This window comes from Diceros bicornis, chromosome 13, assembly GCF_020826845.1.
Source record: "Diceros bicornis minor isolate mBicDic1 chromosome 13, mDicBic1.mat.cur, whole genome shotgun sequence".
Classification (NCBI taxonomy): domain Eukaryota; kingdom Metazoa; phylum Chordata; class Mammalia; order Perissodactyla; family Rhinocerotidae; genus Diceros; species Diceros bicornis.
The window spans coordinates 49,884,916-49,902,607 of NC_080752.1; the positions used below are offsets into that span (position 1 = coordinate 49,884,916).

At 53.9% G+C, this 17,692-nt stretch overlaps 1 protein-coding gene across 1 annotated transcript; it reads left to right on the top strand.

The window, feature by feature from the left end:
- The first annotated feature begins 601 nt into the window (after positions 1 to 601).
- On the top strand, positions 602 to 16,709 carry TFAP2E (transcription factor AP-2 epsilon). Its single transcript, XM_058552069.1, has 7 exons — positions 602 to 628; positions 947 to 1,423; positions 2,012 to 2,063; positions 11,872 to 12,094; positions 13,334 to 13,452; positions 14,043 to 14,184; positions 16,425 to 16,709. Exons 1-7 carry the CDS (start codon positions 602 to 604, stop codon positions 16,705 to 16,707), a joined length of 1,323 nt encoding a protein of 440 aa, XP_058408052.1. The 3' UTR covers positions 16,708 to 16,709.
- The last annotated feature ends 983 nt before the right edge of the window (positions 16,710 to 17,692 follow it).

A 17,692-nucleotide genomic window follows, 5' to 3' on the forward strand; every position in this document is an offset into this window, starting at 1 on the left:
AAGCTGAGGCCGCGTAAGAGCAGTGTTTGCTCAAAAGCAAAGATGCAACAGAGTTGAGACGCAAACCTAGGCCCCTACGTCCCAGCCTCGAATCCTTCTCAGTTTCACCGCAGCTGGGAGCTTGGAGCCTAGAAGGCGGCTGAGACCTGCCGGGGTTGGATTCACCGGCCGCTATCCACCCTGTGGGGTCGCGCCAAAGCCACGGCTCCCCTTGAGCGGTCCCCGGGGAGAAGAGGGAAAACGGCCACAGCATGTCTCTTTAATGCGCGTCCCCGGAGGCCCGGCGCGCCCCCGCCACTATAACCGGAGCGCATGGAGCAGGCTGAGCTCAGAGGCAGAAGGGCGGGCGCTGGGCACCCGTTGACCGACTTTTCCAAGTGCGATCAGCGCCCGTCCGGCCCACGTCTTGCCCCCATGGACCCGCCCGTGGGCGCCCACAGCTGAGGACCCGACGCCCCCTGGGCTCCGGGCCGGGTTGCACCCCGCCGCCGCCAAGTGCCCCCCGCGGGCTGTGCAAGCTCCCCGCGCCTCTGCCCGCGGCGCTCGCCGTCGGGCGAGGGCTCCGCCGCCGCCACGCCTAGCGCCCCACGCTACCCGCCCCATGCTGGTGCACACTTACTCCGCCATGGTGAGTAGTCTCGGGTCCGGGGGCAAACTGGGCCCAGGGACCGGGGAGCCTGAGTGCTAGACCTGCCGAACCTCCACCTCCAAGGAAATCTCGGAGGGAGGGGGCCACAGCGTCTCCGCCAGCTGAGAACCGTGCGCGCCGGAGACTGCTGTCTCCAGCCCGAGGCTCCGGCGCCCCCAGGTCGCTGAGAAACAGACCTCGGGCCCCGGGGAGCGGGCAGGACGGCGCTTGGACCCTCGCGAGCTGAGGAGGGTCCTTTCGGGCTGGGGTCCTTTCAGCTGCCTGTGGGTCGCGTAACGCGCCCCTCTCCTTCTCCAGGAGCGCCCCGACGGGCTGGGCGCAGCGGCTGGGGGCGCCCGCCTGTCGTCTCTGCCCCAGGCGGCCTACGGGACGGCGCCACCGCTCTGCCACACGCCGGCCGCCGCCGCCGACTTCCAGCCGCCCTACTTCCCGCCGCCCTACCCGCAGCCGCCACTGCCCTACGGCCAGGCGCCCGACGCCGCCGCCGCCTTTCCCCACCTGGCCGGGGACCCGTACGGCGGCCTGGCGCCCCTGGCACAGGCGCAGCCCCCACAGGCCGCCTGGGCCGCGCCCCGCGCCGCCGTCCGCGCTCACGACGAGCCGCCCGGCCTGCTGGCGCCGCCCGCCCGCGCCCTGGGCCTCGACCCGCGCCGCGACTACGCCGCCGCCGTGCCCCGGCTCCTGCACGGCCTGGCCGACGGCGCGCACGGCCTGGCGGACGCGCCCCTCGGCCTCCCCGGGCTGGCGGCGCCGCCCGGCCTGGAGGACCTGCAGGTGAGGCCCGAAGGGTCCTGGATGGGCCAGGAGCGGCCGCGGTGATTTAGGACTCTGGCTGGAGGCAAAAGAGTGAGAATGCGGGAACTCGACTTTTCTCCCAGCCTGCCACTTCTCACTCGAGACTCCGAGGATGCGTCCCACGTCCTGGGTTAGACGCTGCCTCGCCGTTAACGCGGCCTGGCACTGAGTCCGTGCGCGGTGCCTGGATGGCGGCAACCCTCGGCGGAGTAAATGGGCAGGGACTGAACCACTCCTCTCCCTCTCCGCTGGGCCACGTAGGGCATCTATGCCCAGTCCCAGTCTGCTGGGGCAGCCCGTGCCTGAAGCGAAGAGAGGCGGAGGAGTTGACTGTCTTAAGGTTCAAAATTCCCTTTTTGCACGGCACAGTGAGGTACCCAGGGCTCCGGCTCGGCCGCAGATGGTGCCGAGCCAGGGTGAATCCTGGTTCCGCCCGTCTCCGCCCTAGGCGACGGTGGTGCGCGTTGGGCGGAGCAGAGAGGATAGGGACTAGGGACAGCAAGGGCTTGGGAAGCGACTGAGGACTAGGTCCACAGACGCTCTTACCACCGCCTCTCCTATTTGCAGGCCATGGATGAGTCCGGAATGAGTTTCCTGGATCAGTCTGTGATCAAGAAAGGTAAGGAATGGCTGCATCTGCCAGGGCAGAATCAGGCGAGATGGTGCAGGCCCCGGACGCACAGACCCATTTTCTTCCCCGTGGAGCGTGCCCCCTTGCGTCGCCGGGCTCGGTGGCCACTGGGCACTCTCCCGCGCCCAGCAGAGGGGTAGAGGAGCCTGGAGGCCTGGCAGAGCTTGGGTAGCTGAGCGGATTGGTGAGGTGGGCCCGAGCCCATGCGCGCTCACTGGGCTGCCAGGGCCAGCCAAGCCACACAGGAGCCTGGCTTCTCCCCGCTCCGAGGGGAGGGCGCTCTTGTGGATCTGGAGTTAATTTGCAGAACGAGTTAAACCACTTCCCTGTTTCCTAAGAGGTGGGAATGGGGGTGCTGTTCCCACGGATTTCATTAAACGATTTCCACATTACATAGCCTTACCATTTCCTAGCCTGGCAAGTGCTTTCTGCCCTTTCCTTCTCAGCAGAGCCTTGGGAGCCTCATGTTTGCCTGGGGAATTTTCTCTCCATGTGGGAGCCTCTTTCTGCATTTAGGATTAGGAGAGCTGGTGTGTGAATATCCTGTGTTAGGCTGTGTGCAGGAGGGTCAGGGCCTGCCTGCTCCTGGGTGTTGGTGCCTGTGAGTTTTAGGTCCAGTCCATGTCTGTATATTCCTTTCCTAGGTGTCTTTCTGGTATTTCTTGGCGTGTACGTGTGGCTCTGTTGCTGTGAGTGTGTGATGCTGTGAGTGTACGTTTATGTGCGTTTGGGGGTCTCCATGTGTGTGTCAGGATCTCTGTTGTGTCCCAGAATTTGTTCTTTGGTACTGGGGATCACTAAGCATGTGAGGGTCGCTCCTTGTGTATTTTCTGGGGTGTTCCTGTCTCTGCACTAGTAAAAACCAGGGGTTTGAGACCTGCCTTCAGGAGTGAATTTTTGGGCCTGAGGATGAGTTCCTGCCATGCTAGGGAAAGGTGAGAAAGAGACAAAGGCAGAGACAGAGATTCAGAGGGGTCCAAGCGCTGCACGGGCTCCTTAGATTTGGGGTGGGTGCCCCGGAGGAATTCCGAGGTGCAGACAAGCCCGGCGTGCCTGGGGCAGGCACCGCTCCCGCGGGATTTGGCTCAAGTTGTTTTTCAAAAGAGTGAGTTCAAGCCCGGGCTCTGCCCTCCACATGTTCTTAGGGGAGGCTGGGGCTGGAGCTGGAGGACGAGGCTGGACTTCTGGGAGCTGGGGCTGGGTTACCAGGGGCTGGGAATTAGCCCGGACCGCCTGGAGTGTGTGTAGAGAAGATAAGGGGACAGGCCTCCTGGAACTTAGGGGAGGGGTCTCCAGGTATTGCGGCTGTGTCACCTGGAGCTAGGGGTGTAGGCAGGACGCTGGGAACCCGGCTGCCTGGACTCTGGGCGGAGGTGTGCGCGGGACTTTGCTCTGTGCTGGCAGCCGCTGCGTTAGCTTAGTGGACTTTTTTGAACGCGTCGGAAGGAAGAGTTAGGTCTGCAGTTGGCAAGAGCCTGTCACTGCGCTGCGTCCACTCACTGATAATGATCATGGTCGCGGCCCCCAGTTCCAGACTGCTGCACGGCTCGAGGAGCTGGGGGGCCTAGGCTCACTGACTCTCTGGAGGAGGCCAGCCCCCTGCATTTTGGGAAGGAGCTTGGGGACCTCTGTCCTGGGGAAGGGTAGAAGGATCAGCTGGGGCTCTGAGTACCTGAAACCCCAATCCTCAGGCCAGAGCTAGGACAGGAGACTGGCTTCGAGGAGGTACTGGAATTGCCGGAGTCGGTTTCTCTCAAAGGGCATCAGCTTCCGTAAATTCCGGGTCGTAGCTATGCGTCGGAATCCCCAAAGGCGGTCCCAAGAACACAATGAGTGCTGCCCGGACTGTCCCGATGCCGGGCATTGCCGACGCGGGTGCGCACACGGGCCGGACCGTAGTGTTGGCCTGTCGGTGGCCGAGTGCAGCGAGGTAGAGTGCTAGCGACCTGAGCTGGAGACTGCTCCCTGGGCGCTCCACCCCGGACGTGGAGTCACAGCTCCCAGCGCCGCCGCAGCAAAGGGGGGGTGGGGCAGTGAGAGCCAGGGGGCTCCCTGCAGAAGGAAGCGCCTGGTTCCCAAGCCGAGGCGCGAGCTTGACCTTCTGCTGGCGCCGTGCGCCTTTGGGGAGGAGAGAGGGTCACTGCCGGCGCTTTCGGGCTTTGCAAAGGCGGAGGCAGAGCTGGTCCCGCAGGTCCAGGCCTAGGGGTGAGGGTGGGCGGGCGACGACGCGGAGCCGTTGTGGCTAAGCTAGGGGCCCGGTTGGAGCTCTGCGCGCAGCAGGCAATTTTCGCCTGGGCCCTCCACTGTCATTGCGGGACTCTGGCCACGCCGCCAGCCCCTAAGGGGCCTGGATTAGCGCCCTTCTTTGCCCTCAGGCCCTTCCAACAGCATTGGGAGCCCCTGGTGTGTCCTGAAGACCTCTGGCACGCGCCGGGACCCTACTCCGGCCCGGGCCCTGGAATTATAGAAAGCCATTTTTGGCTAGCTAAAGCATCCGATTCCTCCAGCTCCTCCCGGCCCTGGTGGTAGGGGCGCCTGTGTCACTGGCGGTTGGGGTCCTGGATGCGAAATGAAGGCAACCCCAGCTCTACGCTAGAAGCGGCCTTCCGACCGTAGGGTGCCGCCGGGGAGGGGAGCCTGGAAGCTCTCGGGGCCCAGACCTTGATTGTAAAATCTTCGCTACTCCAGGCACTTGTCCTGGGAGGGGGAGGGGAAGCGAAGCCTCCGCCCCACCACACACTTCCAGGTCTGCCGCCCCTTGCAGCCACGGTGTGGGTCCGGGGATGGCAGATAGGGTCCGGCACCAGGAGAAGCGGGGAGCTCTCCATTTTCTGCCCACATTTGTCACCTCTAGTTTTGTGACCTGTCTTAGGGGCACAGAAAGCAGGCGGGACTAATAGGGGAGACAGACCTGGGCAGGAATATTTTCCAGCCGAGAAGAGCAGTGAGCAGGGTCTGCACAGATACATCTAATTTTACTATTTTTTTCTTTTTGAAGAGAGAACAACTTAGGAAAAGCACAGTGATTCTCACAGGGGTCCATCCGCTGGCACAGTCGGGTGCTTGCTGATTGTGGGAGCTCAGAGGAGGAGCCAGGAGTGCCTGAGGTTGGGAGGATTCCTGGAGGGGAGACAGTAGGACCGGGCTCAGTAGGTGCTCCATGGGTGTTTGTTGAATGAATGAGTGATGGGTTTTGAAGTCTGAGTGCATTGGGAGGGGGGTATAGAAAAGGCTGAGCTATTTTCACCACACTGGGCACAGCATGTACAAATGCCCTTGCCTGTGCAAAAGCCAGGCGGGTTAAAAATCTCAGTGGGTTTCTGGTTAAACAGTCACAGCTGGAGGCGAGTGGTTTGTGGATGAGAACTGAGATATTCCTCCTTCCCTCCAGGAGAGTGGGTGGTTGCCTAGTTGGGGGTGGGAAATCTCTTTTTGCTGGGCTCTGTTGTCCCATCTCAGGGGGTCTCCAGGGCAGGGGCTGATGTAAATAGTCACCCTCTTCTCTGCTCTCCTTGGCTGTAAGGAAGGAAGAAGGAGATGGAGAGGGTCTGGGCTTCCATGTGAATCTCCAAGCAGGGCCAGGCCTAGGGTGAGGTGAGTGAGGTATTCACCTCTGAGGCAAGATTTAGATAAATAATATATCTAAATGCAATATTTTAAAATAAAAATAATGCAAAAAAATCCATGGTAAACAAAATATGAAAATTTTACATAAAGATAGGATTTGACCCTGCACTTCCACAACCCTGCCTCACTTGCCTCCCAGGCCACTGTCTGCCCCAGAAAGAGACTAGAAAACCAGTGTCCTTGCAGATAGAGTTTGGGCGGTACCTGAGGGCCAGCATAGAGCAGGGGAGTGACGGGTAGGAGCTATATTTAAAAGAAACCCGCTGGCAGTTGGTGAGAAGGGAGCTTAACCAGCAGGTCCCACTAGGGGAGATGAGGAGACTCAAGGGCTGGGAGGAGGGTCACTACCCCTCCTGCCTGCCTTCCTCCTGCTGTTGCCCCCTCCCCCCAGCCTTTGGAGCAGTGGTACCCTAAGTGTGGTCTAAGGAACCACATGCATCAGAATCTCTTGGGGGTGATTGTTGAAAAATGCAGATTTCATATCTAATGAACGAGAATCCCTGGAACTTGCATTCTTTAACATATTTATTGAAGTAAAATTTACATACCTAAAATGCACCCATTGTAAGAGTATAATTCGATGATTTTTTAGTAAATTTATAGAGTTGTGTAACCATTACCACAATCCCTTTTAAGACATTTCTATCACCACCCCCAAATTCCTTCATTCCCACTTGTAGTTAATCCCCATTCCCACCCCAAGCCTTAGGCAACCACTGATCTGCTCTCTATCTATAAATTTGCATATTCTGGATGTGTTATATAAAGGGAATATATAAATATGCAGACTTTTGCATCTAGCTTCTTTTACTCAGCATAATGTTTCTGTGTTGTAGCACGTTAACAGTAGTTCATTTCTTTTTATTGCTGAGTAGTACTCCATTGTATGGATGAAACACATTTTGTTTATCCATTCATCAGCTGATGGACACTTGGGTTGTTTCCACTTTTTGGCTATTATGAATAATGCTTCTGTGATCATTCATGTACATGTCTCTGTGTGGACATATGTTTTCATTGCTCTTAAGCAGTAAATTCCTAGGAGTAGAATTACTGGATTTTATGCTAAGTTTGTGCTTAATTTTTCCTTAATTTTTTAAGAAACTGCTAAGCTCTTTTCTAAAGTGGCTCTTCTATTTTACATTCCCACTAGCAATGTGTGAGGGTTCCAGTTTCTCCACATCCTTACCTACACTTGATATTGTCTATCTTTTTTATTATAGTCATCGTAGAAGTATCTCAGTGTAGTTTTAATTTGCATTTCCCTAATGACTAACAATGCTGAGCACTTTTTCATGTGCTTCTTAGCCATTGATGTATCACTTTTAATGAAATGTCTATTCACATATTTTGACCATTTCCTAACTGTGTTGTTTATCTTATTATTAAGTTAAAAGAGTTCTTTATATATTCTGGATACACATCCTTAATCAGATAGATGATTTGCAAATATTTTCTTCAAGTTTGTGGTTTGTCTTTTATTTTCTTGATAGTGTCTTTTGAGGTTTTTAGTTTTGATGCAGTCCAATTTATCATTATTTTCTTTTATGGATCATGCTTTTGGTGTTGTATCTAGGAACTCTTTGCCCAAACCAAGGTCACAAAGACTTTCCTCCTATGCTTTCTTCTAGAAGGAATTGCAATTTTAACCAGCTTTCCGGGAGAGTCTGTTGCACACTCCCCGGATTCAGTGGTCAGACTGTATCTACTACCTGTGGATAGAGTGTGTAGACGTGTGTGCGAGTCTTGTCTGACAGGCTGAATAACTAGGAGCTCTCCTGTCTGGAGGAGTGTGTATATGTGAATGGCTTCTGCTGTGTGACTAGGGGGACACCATAAGTAGACCACTTCAGCTTCAGGAGTCACCGTGGGATGGAAAACAAACATCAGTGTCCCTGCTTTGCCATCTGTGCTAGTTTAATTCCCACCTCCATGTCTGTCCCTTCCCCAGGCTGCCTGCTTCCCTAACCTTGGGCTCCATCCCTCTTACCATTTTTGAGGAAGAGGCTCTGAGGAAAAGAGGAAGGACAAGTGAGGGAAGCAGCCAAGTCTATCATTTATATACACAAACACATGTCCACCTGTCACGCACCTACACTTGGCCGCAGCTATGTTTGCGTAAATCTGGCACACACGCTGTGTTTAAATATATCCTACGAGCAAAAGCACTTGCAGCTATCCATATGCGTGCTGCCACATTCCTGCAACACTAGAGGAGGGCAGAGACTGTGTCTGTGTACGTAGCTGGGGCTCAGTATTTGTTGAATGAGTAAGTGTGCACGTGCACAACCTCACCCTCATTGCTCTATGACGGGGCATACACTGTTTGTGTACAGTCATTTTTGTGACACATGTGTGCACATATGTCCCTGTTTGCACAAGCACAAACAGCCCCATGCAGCCTTAGACTCTCTTACCTCTCACGGGGCTTGGCCTCTGGGGGCCCTAGATTTTAAGAGAAGTTGGATGGAGAAGGCTGCAGAGGGAGAAAAAAATTTTCTCTTCCTCTGTCTGCTCCCTCTGGCTAGGGGTCATGAGAGGGAGGACAGTTACTCTGCCCTTCTTTTTATTTTTAATTTATCAATTTGTAGTTTTATTTTTTTTTAAGTCAAACTTGAGGTATAACTTACATACGGTACAGTTCACCCTTTTTAGATATGCATTTCTATGAATTTTGACAAATGTAAACATATAGTCATGTAACCATGAAAACAATCAAGATATAGAGTACTTCCGTTACCCCAAAAAGTCCCCTCAAGGCAGGGGCACAGGTGAAGAGGGAACCCATGCACAGGCCTGGGAGACGCTGAGGTGGGAGGCGGGGAGGGCCCCCATCGCATGGCCAGTGTCAGTGTGTCTTGTTGATTCAGGACATCCTTGCTTCTCACTCTGGGAGGGGCTGGGATTAGGGCAAGGTGAGTGAGGCAGGGTCGTGCAAGAGCAGGATCAGAGCCTGTTTCTAATTAATTTTGATATTTTGTCACCGTGGATTTTTTACACTAATTTTTATTTTTTAAAACATTGCATTAAAATACTATTTATCTTGATTGCTGAGTTTTTTGGCACCTCCTTAAATTTGGCACCCAAGGTGAATGCCTCACTAGCCTTACCCTAGTCTGGGACCTGCTCTGGGGACAGGGAACTTGCCGGGGTAGAGTGTGTGTGCTGCTCCTTCTTTCTACATCCCCCCACCTGTCCCACTCAGCCCCATCCATGACCTTTTGGCCCCTCCCTGGTGCCTGAATGGGGACCCAAGGAGAAAGGGCAGTGTGACTGTCAGTTGCTAACAAAGGAATGAGGCTCCCCCAGTGCCCCCTCACACACAATCTGGGCAGTGGGCCATCACTCTTTTCCCCATTTCAGGTCTCAAGGGCCCTTGCGTCACTCATTTATTCCACATTCACTGAAGCCCACTTGGGCTAAGACCCCTGCCCTCAAGGCACTCCTAGTTGGTGGGGGAGACAGGACGCAAGCAGACATGAAGGTTCAGTGTGGTCAGGACAGGGACAGGGGTGAGAGGGAGCTGGGGCCGAGGGGACAGGAAGCTTTGCCTCCGGGATGGTGCCTGAACCGAGGCTTGGGAAGGAGGGGGCCCTGAGACAGACAGTGAGCAGTTCTGTGGGGCTCAGGAGCTCACCCGCTGGTGGTCCCACATCCCAGGTGGCGCTTCACACACGTTCCATTTGGCCAGAGCTGGGTTTTTAAATTTTTGAATCTGTGGCCAATGTTTAAAAATCCAGAGATTTCACATAGAAAGCCAGAATTCTGGTCTCACCAGCAAAAAAAAACAAACCGGGAGTTCTGGCAACGTTGGCGTGTCCTGCATGGTAACACTCAGCCAAGTAGCGGCTTGACGTAGGGTGGCCCGTCTCCCATGTCTCGCTTACTTATGTCACCTGTTGCACTCCCCCTTTGCAGTCTAGAGCTGTGCTGTCTACCAAGGGAGCCACTAGCCACATGCGGCTGTTGGGCACTTGAAATGTGGCTAGTCCAAATTAAGATGGGCTGTAAGTGTAAGATATGCATTGAATTTTGAAGACTAAGTGTAAGAAAAGAATGTAAAATAGTTCATTTATAATTTTTAAAATATTGATTACATGTGTTACATGTGTTTTGATATATTGGGGTAAATAAAATATATTAAAATTAACCTCACATGTTTCTTTTTACTTTTTTTAAATGGGGGTACTAGAAAACTTACATTTACATTTGTGGCTCACAGTATATTTCTGTTGGTCAGTGTGGGTCGAGAGCCTAAAGAAAAATGGAGGAGCAGGCAGGAGAGGTCGGCTCTGGCAGGACCACGAAGGAGGGTGAAGGAGGGCATTGTCATGGTTAAGGATGTGAACTTTGGAGTCCGTGGTCAGAGTTCAAGACCCATTTCTGCTCCTTATTGCTGTGCCATCTTAACCTCTTTGAACTTCTAGTGTCTCCATTCTGAAATGAGGATGGATAATAGCATCTGCTCCACAGAGCTGTTAACGTAAAGCACGTAGTAGGTAGTTAAAGGATAGGCAACATCCTTCTGCCCAGCTATGGAGCTGGGATTTGGTTCTCAGCGAACTGACCAGGCACTGATGGGTTTTAGGCTGAGGAGTGATGTGTGTTTCAGAAAGATCCCTCTGGAGCAGGGCAGGAGACCAGAGCAGGGGCTGTGCAGGAATTCAGGCGGGAAGCTAGCGAGTGTCTGTGCGCATGCGGAGAAAGGGCCGCATCTGAGGCACAGGGAGAAATGAAAGCCCTAGGACATGGTGATGGGTGGGATGTGGTGGGAGAGGGCGATGTGGAGGGCATCACAGAGGTTTCTGGCTGGGTGCCTGGGTGGAGAGTGGGAATGCACATCCAGAGAGGGAAAAGCTGGAGGGGCTCTGCCCGTGCAGGGACAGGGTCAGCCTTACTTACCTCTGCATTCCCGAGGCCTAGCAGAGTTCCTGGCACACAGGTGCCCAGCAAATATTTCCTGAATGGCTGGAGGGCTAAGAGCGCTGCCTTGGAGACCACAGTCCAGGGCTTACTACTGGTTCTAAGTCTACCACCTGTGTGATCTCAGTCATACTTCTTCACCTCTCTGGGCTTCAGTCTCTTCATCTGTAAAATGGGAATAATAAATGTAGACCCCTTGTGGGTTGTTCTGAGGATTCAGTGAGGTTATCCATGTAAGCACATAGCATAGTGAGGGCTCAGTAACTGCTGGTCCCAGACTCCCCACTTGATCCCCGCACCCCAACACACACACACAAGGCCTGCCTTCTCTACCAAGCTCTCACTTCCTTGAAAGTAGAGGAGCCCAAGGGGAAGCAAGTACCTCAATTATTCTCCTTTCCCCTTGAGGCTAAGCAGAAGGATGGAGGTTAGACTACAGGAAGAACTTTCTTTTAGAGCCAAGAGTATCTAGGTGAGTTTTAGAAAATTAACTTCTCAAGAGTCCCTTTCCTGCCCCCCATAGATATTAGTAGATAATTAGAGAGCATTTGGGAGAGGGGGCTATAGGGTGTGTCTCTTTATTCCTGGTCTCCTTGAGCATCCCAGAGTGACTTGGCAGGAAGGGGGGCCAGGGCTGGAGGCCTAATGGGCCATAACCTCCCTGTCCCCAGGATGTGGGAGTCCAAAGCCCCCAGGCCCCTCACTGATCGGGAGGTGGGAAAGAGATGGGGATCACAGTGGGCAGGGGGGAGCTGGGAACTCCTTGTGGTTGTGCAGATCTGCAGGGCCCTGCTACATTGAACCAGGAATCCTGCCTCCAGCTCAGATCCGTTTCCTCATTTCCATCTCCCTCTCTGATTGCATATGCCAAAACTCCAAGACTCTGCTGAAGTTGTTTGAGTTTTAACAGAGAACCAGCCTGGCCCAGTGAAGGGAACACCGGTTCAAGAGCCAGATAGCTCTAGGTTCAATTTCTACCACCTATTAGCTGAGGGAACTTGGGTGAGTCACGTTAACCTCAATGTGCCTCAGTTTCTTCCTTTGTAAAGCAGGAGTGGCAGAACTTCCCTCTGAAGGGTGCTGGCACACTGAGATGCGGCTGTGTGTGCACAGCATGTAGCATGGTGCCCAGCATGCAGTTGGTACTTCAGCAACACGCTCACTCCCCAGCTGGCTAGTGCCCGTGTCCTGTGGTCCCTGGCTCAGTGTTGTCTCTCTCTCCCTTGCCCTTGCTTCTGCTCCACAGTCCCCATCCCCTCCAAAGCCAGCAGCCTCTCGGCCCTCTCACTGGCCAAAGACAGCCTGGTTGGCGGCATCACGAACCCCAGTGAGGTCTTCTGCTCCGTGCCAGGCCGGCTCTCGCTGCTCAGCTCAACATCCAAGTACAAGGTGACGGTGGGGGAGGTCCAGCGGCGACTCTCTCCTCCTGAGTGCCTCAACGCCTCCCTCCTGGGTGGTGTCCTTCGCAGGTAGGAAGGCTAGCCCACACTCCCTGCACAGTGCCTGGGCCAAAATCTGTGGTCACTTCAGACCTTCTCAGGGGATCAGAGAGGGGCCAGCCTCACCCCAGGCCACAGGGTCACCTCCACCTCAGTCTTCCTGGGGTATTGTGCATGCTCTGGGGCCAGGCCCAGGTCCCCAGCAGCAACCACAGGTCTGTGGGCTTGGAGGTGGGTGGTGGACAAATAAGCCTGAGCACAGAGAAGGGATGGAGGACACACCTACATTGGACAGGACAAACAAGGCTGGGTCTGGGGAAGAGAGAGCCCCAAAGTCACCCCCTCTTCCAGGAAAGAGACCCCAGGACCCAAGGCCCATTCCCTGTGGAGCATAGACCTCTCTGGTGTGTGTATTTGGCAGTCCATGGTTTGTCTTCATAGTTATGTGTCTGTCTCTCTCTCTGCATGTCCTTGTGTCTGGGTAGGGTATTTGTGCTTCAAGGCTATGAGTTTTGATGTGTTGAGGATGGTGTGTGCTTGTGTGTGCGTGCATGCATGCGTGTGTGTGTGTGTGTGTGTGTGTGTGTGTGTGTGTGGTGCAGGGGACTGCCAGGAGCATATGTTTCCATGAGTGTGAGTTTCCTATGTTACTTCTAGTGGGATGTGTCGGCTGGAGTGTGTCCTACTCTGTGTGTGTGTGTGATTGCATGCACATCTGGAGCTGACATATGTATGTTTACCTGTCAGTACCTCTGTGGGGGGGTATCTCCTTGTTCCTGGTCTCTCTGAGCACCCCAGAGGGTCTTGTGTGAGTCCGTCAGTGTCTGTAAACATGTCTCTGGGATCCTGCTTGGTGTGAACATGTGTCTCTATGTCCCTGTGTGTCCCTGGGTGTCTCTGCATATAGGTCTGTGTGTCCATGGGTGGTTGTGTATGGCCCAACAGGTGTGCTAAGGTGGGGGAAAAGGACCCCAAGATGCTGGCCTATTCTGCCCCACCCTGGGCTATTCCTGCTGTGAGAGGATCAGGGAGAAATGGGGGGCTCCTGGAGCTGAGTGCTAGTTCCCCCACCCCCACCTTAGCTACAAAGCCAGTGAGGTTAGGAAGATGTTGGGACCAGGCTGAAAGAGGCCCCAGAGCATCCCCAGGGCCAGGCCCAAGTCTCAGCAGGGGTTGGTGGAGGCAGCAATGCCCTGTTGGGGTCACTTAGCCTACATGCTTCTCTCTTGTCTTCATAGTGTGTGTCTGTCTCTCTCTGTGCACGTCAAGGGCCAAGTCCAAGAATGGGGGCCGGTGCCTGCGGGAACGGCTGGAGAAGATTGGGCTCAACTTGCCGGCCGGCCGTCGCAAGGCTGCCAATGTGACACTGCTGACTTCACTGGTGGAGGGTGAGTGAGGCCTGAGGGTGGGCGTGAGTGTGAGCATGACCTGTGTCATCCAGTGTGACTGTGTGTGACTGTCTCTGATGCAGGAGGGTGTGTTTAGTCACATGTGTGTTCTCTGTGAGTCATGTCTAAGTAAGGGGTGTGTGTGATATATGTGTATAGTCTTTATGTGTATGTGCATGCACACACGTGCACGCAGCCACACAATAGAGAGCATGTGTGTATGTGTGTGTGGATGCAGGGGGCAGTGGCCAGTGTTTGGATGTGGTAAAGGGGTGAGGGAGTGAGAGTTCCTTCCTTCCCTGGAGGTTGGTGACCCTGGGTTTGGTCCTCTCGAGCTCGGGCTCTAGGATACATGGCGGGCTCAGCTCCCACCCCTGGGCTCAGAGCCTATCCCTTGTGGCCCCAAGGGAGGGCAGTGAGATTGGAGCTGGAGCTGGGCTGGGGAGGGAAATCAGAGGAAGGTATCTGTAGAAGCAGGACAGGGCAGGATGGCCCATGGCCAGGGGGTCGGAGGTTCAAGGCTGTGCTCCAGGCTCAAAGGTACACCTGGCTGTAGTAACATCTCATCTTTCTGACTCTCCTCCCCGCAGGAGAGGCTGTGCACCTGGCCCGAGACTTTGGCTATGTCTGTGAGACCGAGTTCCCAGCCAAGGCAGCTGCCGAGTACCTGTGCCGACAGCACTCTGACCCCGGGGAACTGCACAGCCGCAAGAGCATGCTGCTGGCCGCCAAGTGAGTGAGGATGCCATGTGTGGGCACTCTGGGACACCGTGCACAGGATGGCATGGGTGCCATGCATAGGCACATGTAGGTGCAATGCACAGACATAGACACCAAGCATGGGCACAATGGACACTACTCGTGCACAGGTGATGTACAAGTGGCACCACACACGGCACACCCAGGCTCCATGCTTTGCACACCACAGGGGCACAAATGGACACATGTGACCATATCTGGGTTCTATGTATCAGCAAACATGGTGTCACAGACAGGCTTACCTAGGCCTACGTGTGGGTACCATACCCCCATATACTGCCCCATAGCGTGACCAGCCCCAGTCCCATCATGGGTCTGGGCTTCTGTGGTCTTGCTCCCCCTGCCTGAGCCTTGCCCATCAGCCCTCTGCTCCAGTGACTTCCATCAGGGCACCAATGCCCACCCAGGCCCCTCTGCAAGTCTCGTTGGTGCCTCCCTCACCACCATTCACATGCTGCCACCTCAACTCTGGTCTCCTAAACTCGCTTCTGGACCTTCACCCCAGCACCCCATTGTTCCCTCAGCCTTGCTGCACATGCACTGCTCCCCAGCCCAAGAACCTTCAGTGGCTCCCACTGCTACTGCATGGATTTTCAAACTAGGTTCTGTGGGGCAGACACCTCAGGGCCTGTTTTATGAACTGGTGTTCCATTAAGATTTAGTTTTTAGAAAGTGTCCCAGTGCAAGAAGAGACAGGGAGAGACAGAAAGAGAGAGACGGAGTAAAAAAAATTTGAAAACCACCAATCTGTAGGGTGAAGTCCAGACTCGATTGTGGCCCACAATCTGGCCCACACAACCCCCACCCACTTCACCTGACCTGCTTGCTCTCTCCTGTCCTCACATCCTTGGGCTCGCTAGTCGCCTGCTTAGAACACCCTCCAGTCCCCCCACCTAATGCAGTCCTTCAAATCACAACTCCACCCTCCCTCCTGTGAGGCTTCCTCAAGTCCCCTAGGCAGAAGTGGAATCACAGACTCGGGACTGCCATGACTCATGGGACCTTAGAGGCTGCTCACATTGTAGCTGGAGAAACATATCGGGGGCAGAGGAGGCTCATCTCACTCATTAGTCAGCTCCCTCATCAATCGCTTCCTGGGTCCCAGTCATGTCTAAGATGCTGACTGGGTTCCAGGGGATACAAAGGTGAGACACGAGTGATTCTCCTGCCTGAGCCACGTGCAGGATGCACAAAGAAATGAACAATGGCCGCAAACTGGAGCTGGATTCAAATCCCAGCTTAGTTACTTGGGCAGGTCGTCTAACCTATCTGAAACCAATTTCCTCATCATACGATGGGGATGATAATAACAGTATGGATTTGTTGTGAGGATTGAGTGAGATGATGCGTGCAGTGTGCTTGGCATAGCATCTAGGCTGCAATTCATGTTCACTGCTAGCTATTAATTATTCAAGGCAGATTCTGGATTGTTCCCTAAAAATTTCAAAGACAGCCAGCCCTGGTGGTCTGGTGGTTAAGATTCATTGCTCTCACTGCCACAGCCTGGGTTCATTTGCCGGTCAAGGAACCACACCACCCATCTGTCGATTGTCACACTGTGGGGGCTGCATGTTGCTGTGATGCTGAAAGCTATGCCACCAGGATTTCAAATACCAGCAGGATCACCCATGGTGGACAGGTTTCAGCAGAGCTTCCAGACAGATAGACTAGGAAGACTGGCCACCCACTTCCAAAAAAATTAGCCATGAAAACCCTATGAATAGCAGCAGAACACAGTCTGTTTTAGCACCGGAAGGTGAGAGGATGGTGCAAAACGACCAGGCAGGGTTCTGCTTTGCTGTACACAGGGTCACTAGGAGTTGGAATCGACTTGATGGCACTAACAACAAAAAATTTCAAAGCTCTGTGAAGCATTGGGTGTTTGGGTAGGGGGTAGGAGAGGGGATCAAGGAAAGATTCCTGGATAAGGCAGTAGTTGAGCTGGACTTTGAATGGGGGCAGGATATTCACAGGAAGCGAGATTGTAGGGTATTGGCATGTGCTGTTTACTAGCTGTGTGATATTGGGCAAGTCAGTTAATGTCTCTGAACCTTAGTTTCCTTTTCTGAAAAATGGGTATGATCGTCATTTGCAGACTATAGGCAAGGTCAGCAATCATAAATATAATATATATAAAGTGCCCAGCACGTGGTAGGTCCTTCTCTTGGCTCAGACCTTTGTCCTCTAACCTCTGACTCTCCTTCCCCCACCAGGCAGATCTGCAAGGAGTTTGCGGACTTGATGGCTCAGGACCGCTCACCGCTGGGCAATAGCCACCCAGCACTCATCCTGGAGCCTGGAGTGCAGAGTTGCCTGACACACTTTAGCCTCATCACCCATGGCTTCGGTGGGCCCGCCATCTGTGCTGCCCTCACTGCCTTCCAGAACTACTTGCTGGAGTCACTCAAGGGGCTGGACAAGATGTTTCTAAGTAGTGCAGGCAGTGGGCATGGTGACACCAAGGCTTCAGAGAAGGATGCCAAGCATCGGAAATAACCTTTTCCCCTGCCCCATCCCTAAGGGGCTCCCGAGGCCTGAAATGAGGTCTTAGCTCCTGGGGATGGGCCTGAAAGGATTAAAAGGTGGGGTTGGAGTCAGGCCAGAAAGAGAACATTCACCAGAAACCCCTGAGTTTGGGGTCTAGGTTGGAAAAGAGGGATGGCCTCTCTGTGGTGGCTTATTGATAAGGGCCCAGGCATCTGCCTCATGTGCAATTTTCTGACCCTTGATTGCCGAGAAGTTCTTGGACAGGAAATTGGCACAGAAAAGCTTGGTTCTTGGGGCTGAGCCCTGCCCATTAGGGTGCCTGGGTAGCAGCTGGGTGCTCCTAGGGGCCAAGGCCTTGCTGTTTTTACTGATGGCAGGAAGGAAATTGTTAACAAACCAGAGGTGCTACTGAGGAGTTGGTGCTTGTCATCCCAGAATCTCCTACCCCCAGAAAAGGGCTGCTGGCAGGAAGCCCCAGTGGGCTCTTTGGACCCCTCCCACTCTTGGAAAGAAGTGGGCAAGAGGGGCCCTCAAGGAACAAAGATAAAGCACAAATTGGAGAACTTGAATCCAGGCTGCACTTCACAGTCCTGTTGCTGTCTGTCCTATTTATTTATGTATGTTGTAATTAAATGTGAAAGTTTAAAAATGTCCAGTGCAACTTATTTAACCCAATAAGTTGAGGACTCTTGTTTCACTGTTTTCTGCTCACACACCCAGATGTCCAGCCGGACCAGGATGGAGCGGAGGGTGTTTTTGCTCACAAAGGGCCGTGGGTGGGCTGGGAGGGAAGAAAGATGTGTCAGAGACCCTGAGGTTGTTGCTGGGATTTTGTGTTTGCTGTTGTTTCTCTTGACCCTGCAGTCGATATACCTCCCCACCTCTCAGATTGCTTTCTCATTCTCTTAATAAAATCTTTTCATTGGATATGAAGCCCACCCTGTCCTTCTTCAGCCCAGGCCTGGATTTGCCTCCCGAGAAGGTAAGGTCACTG

Coding starts and splice junctions, on each gene's coding strand:
- TFAP2E (XM_058552069.1), top strand. CDS start 602: ATGCTGGTGCACACTTACTCCGCCATG. Junction 13,453..14,042: donor GCTGACTTCACTGGTGGAGG/GTGAGTGAGGCC, acceptor TCCTCCCCGCAG/GAGAGGCTGTGCACCTGGCC. Junction 14,185..16,424: donor AGCATGCTGCTGGCCGCCAA/GTGAGTGAGGAT, acceptor TTCCCCCACCAG/GCAGATCTGCAAGGAGTTTG.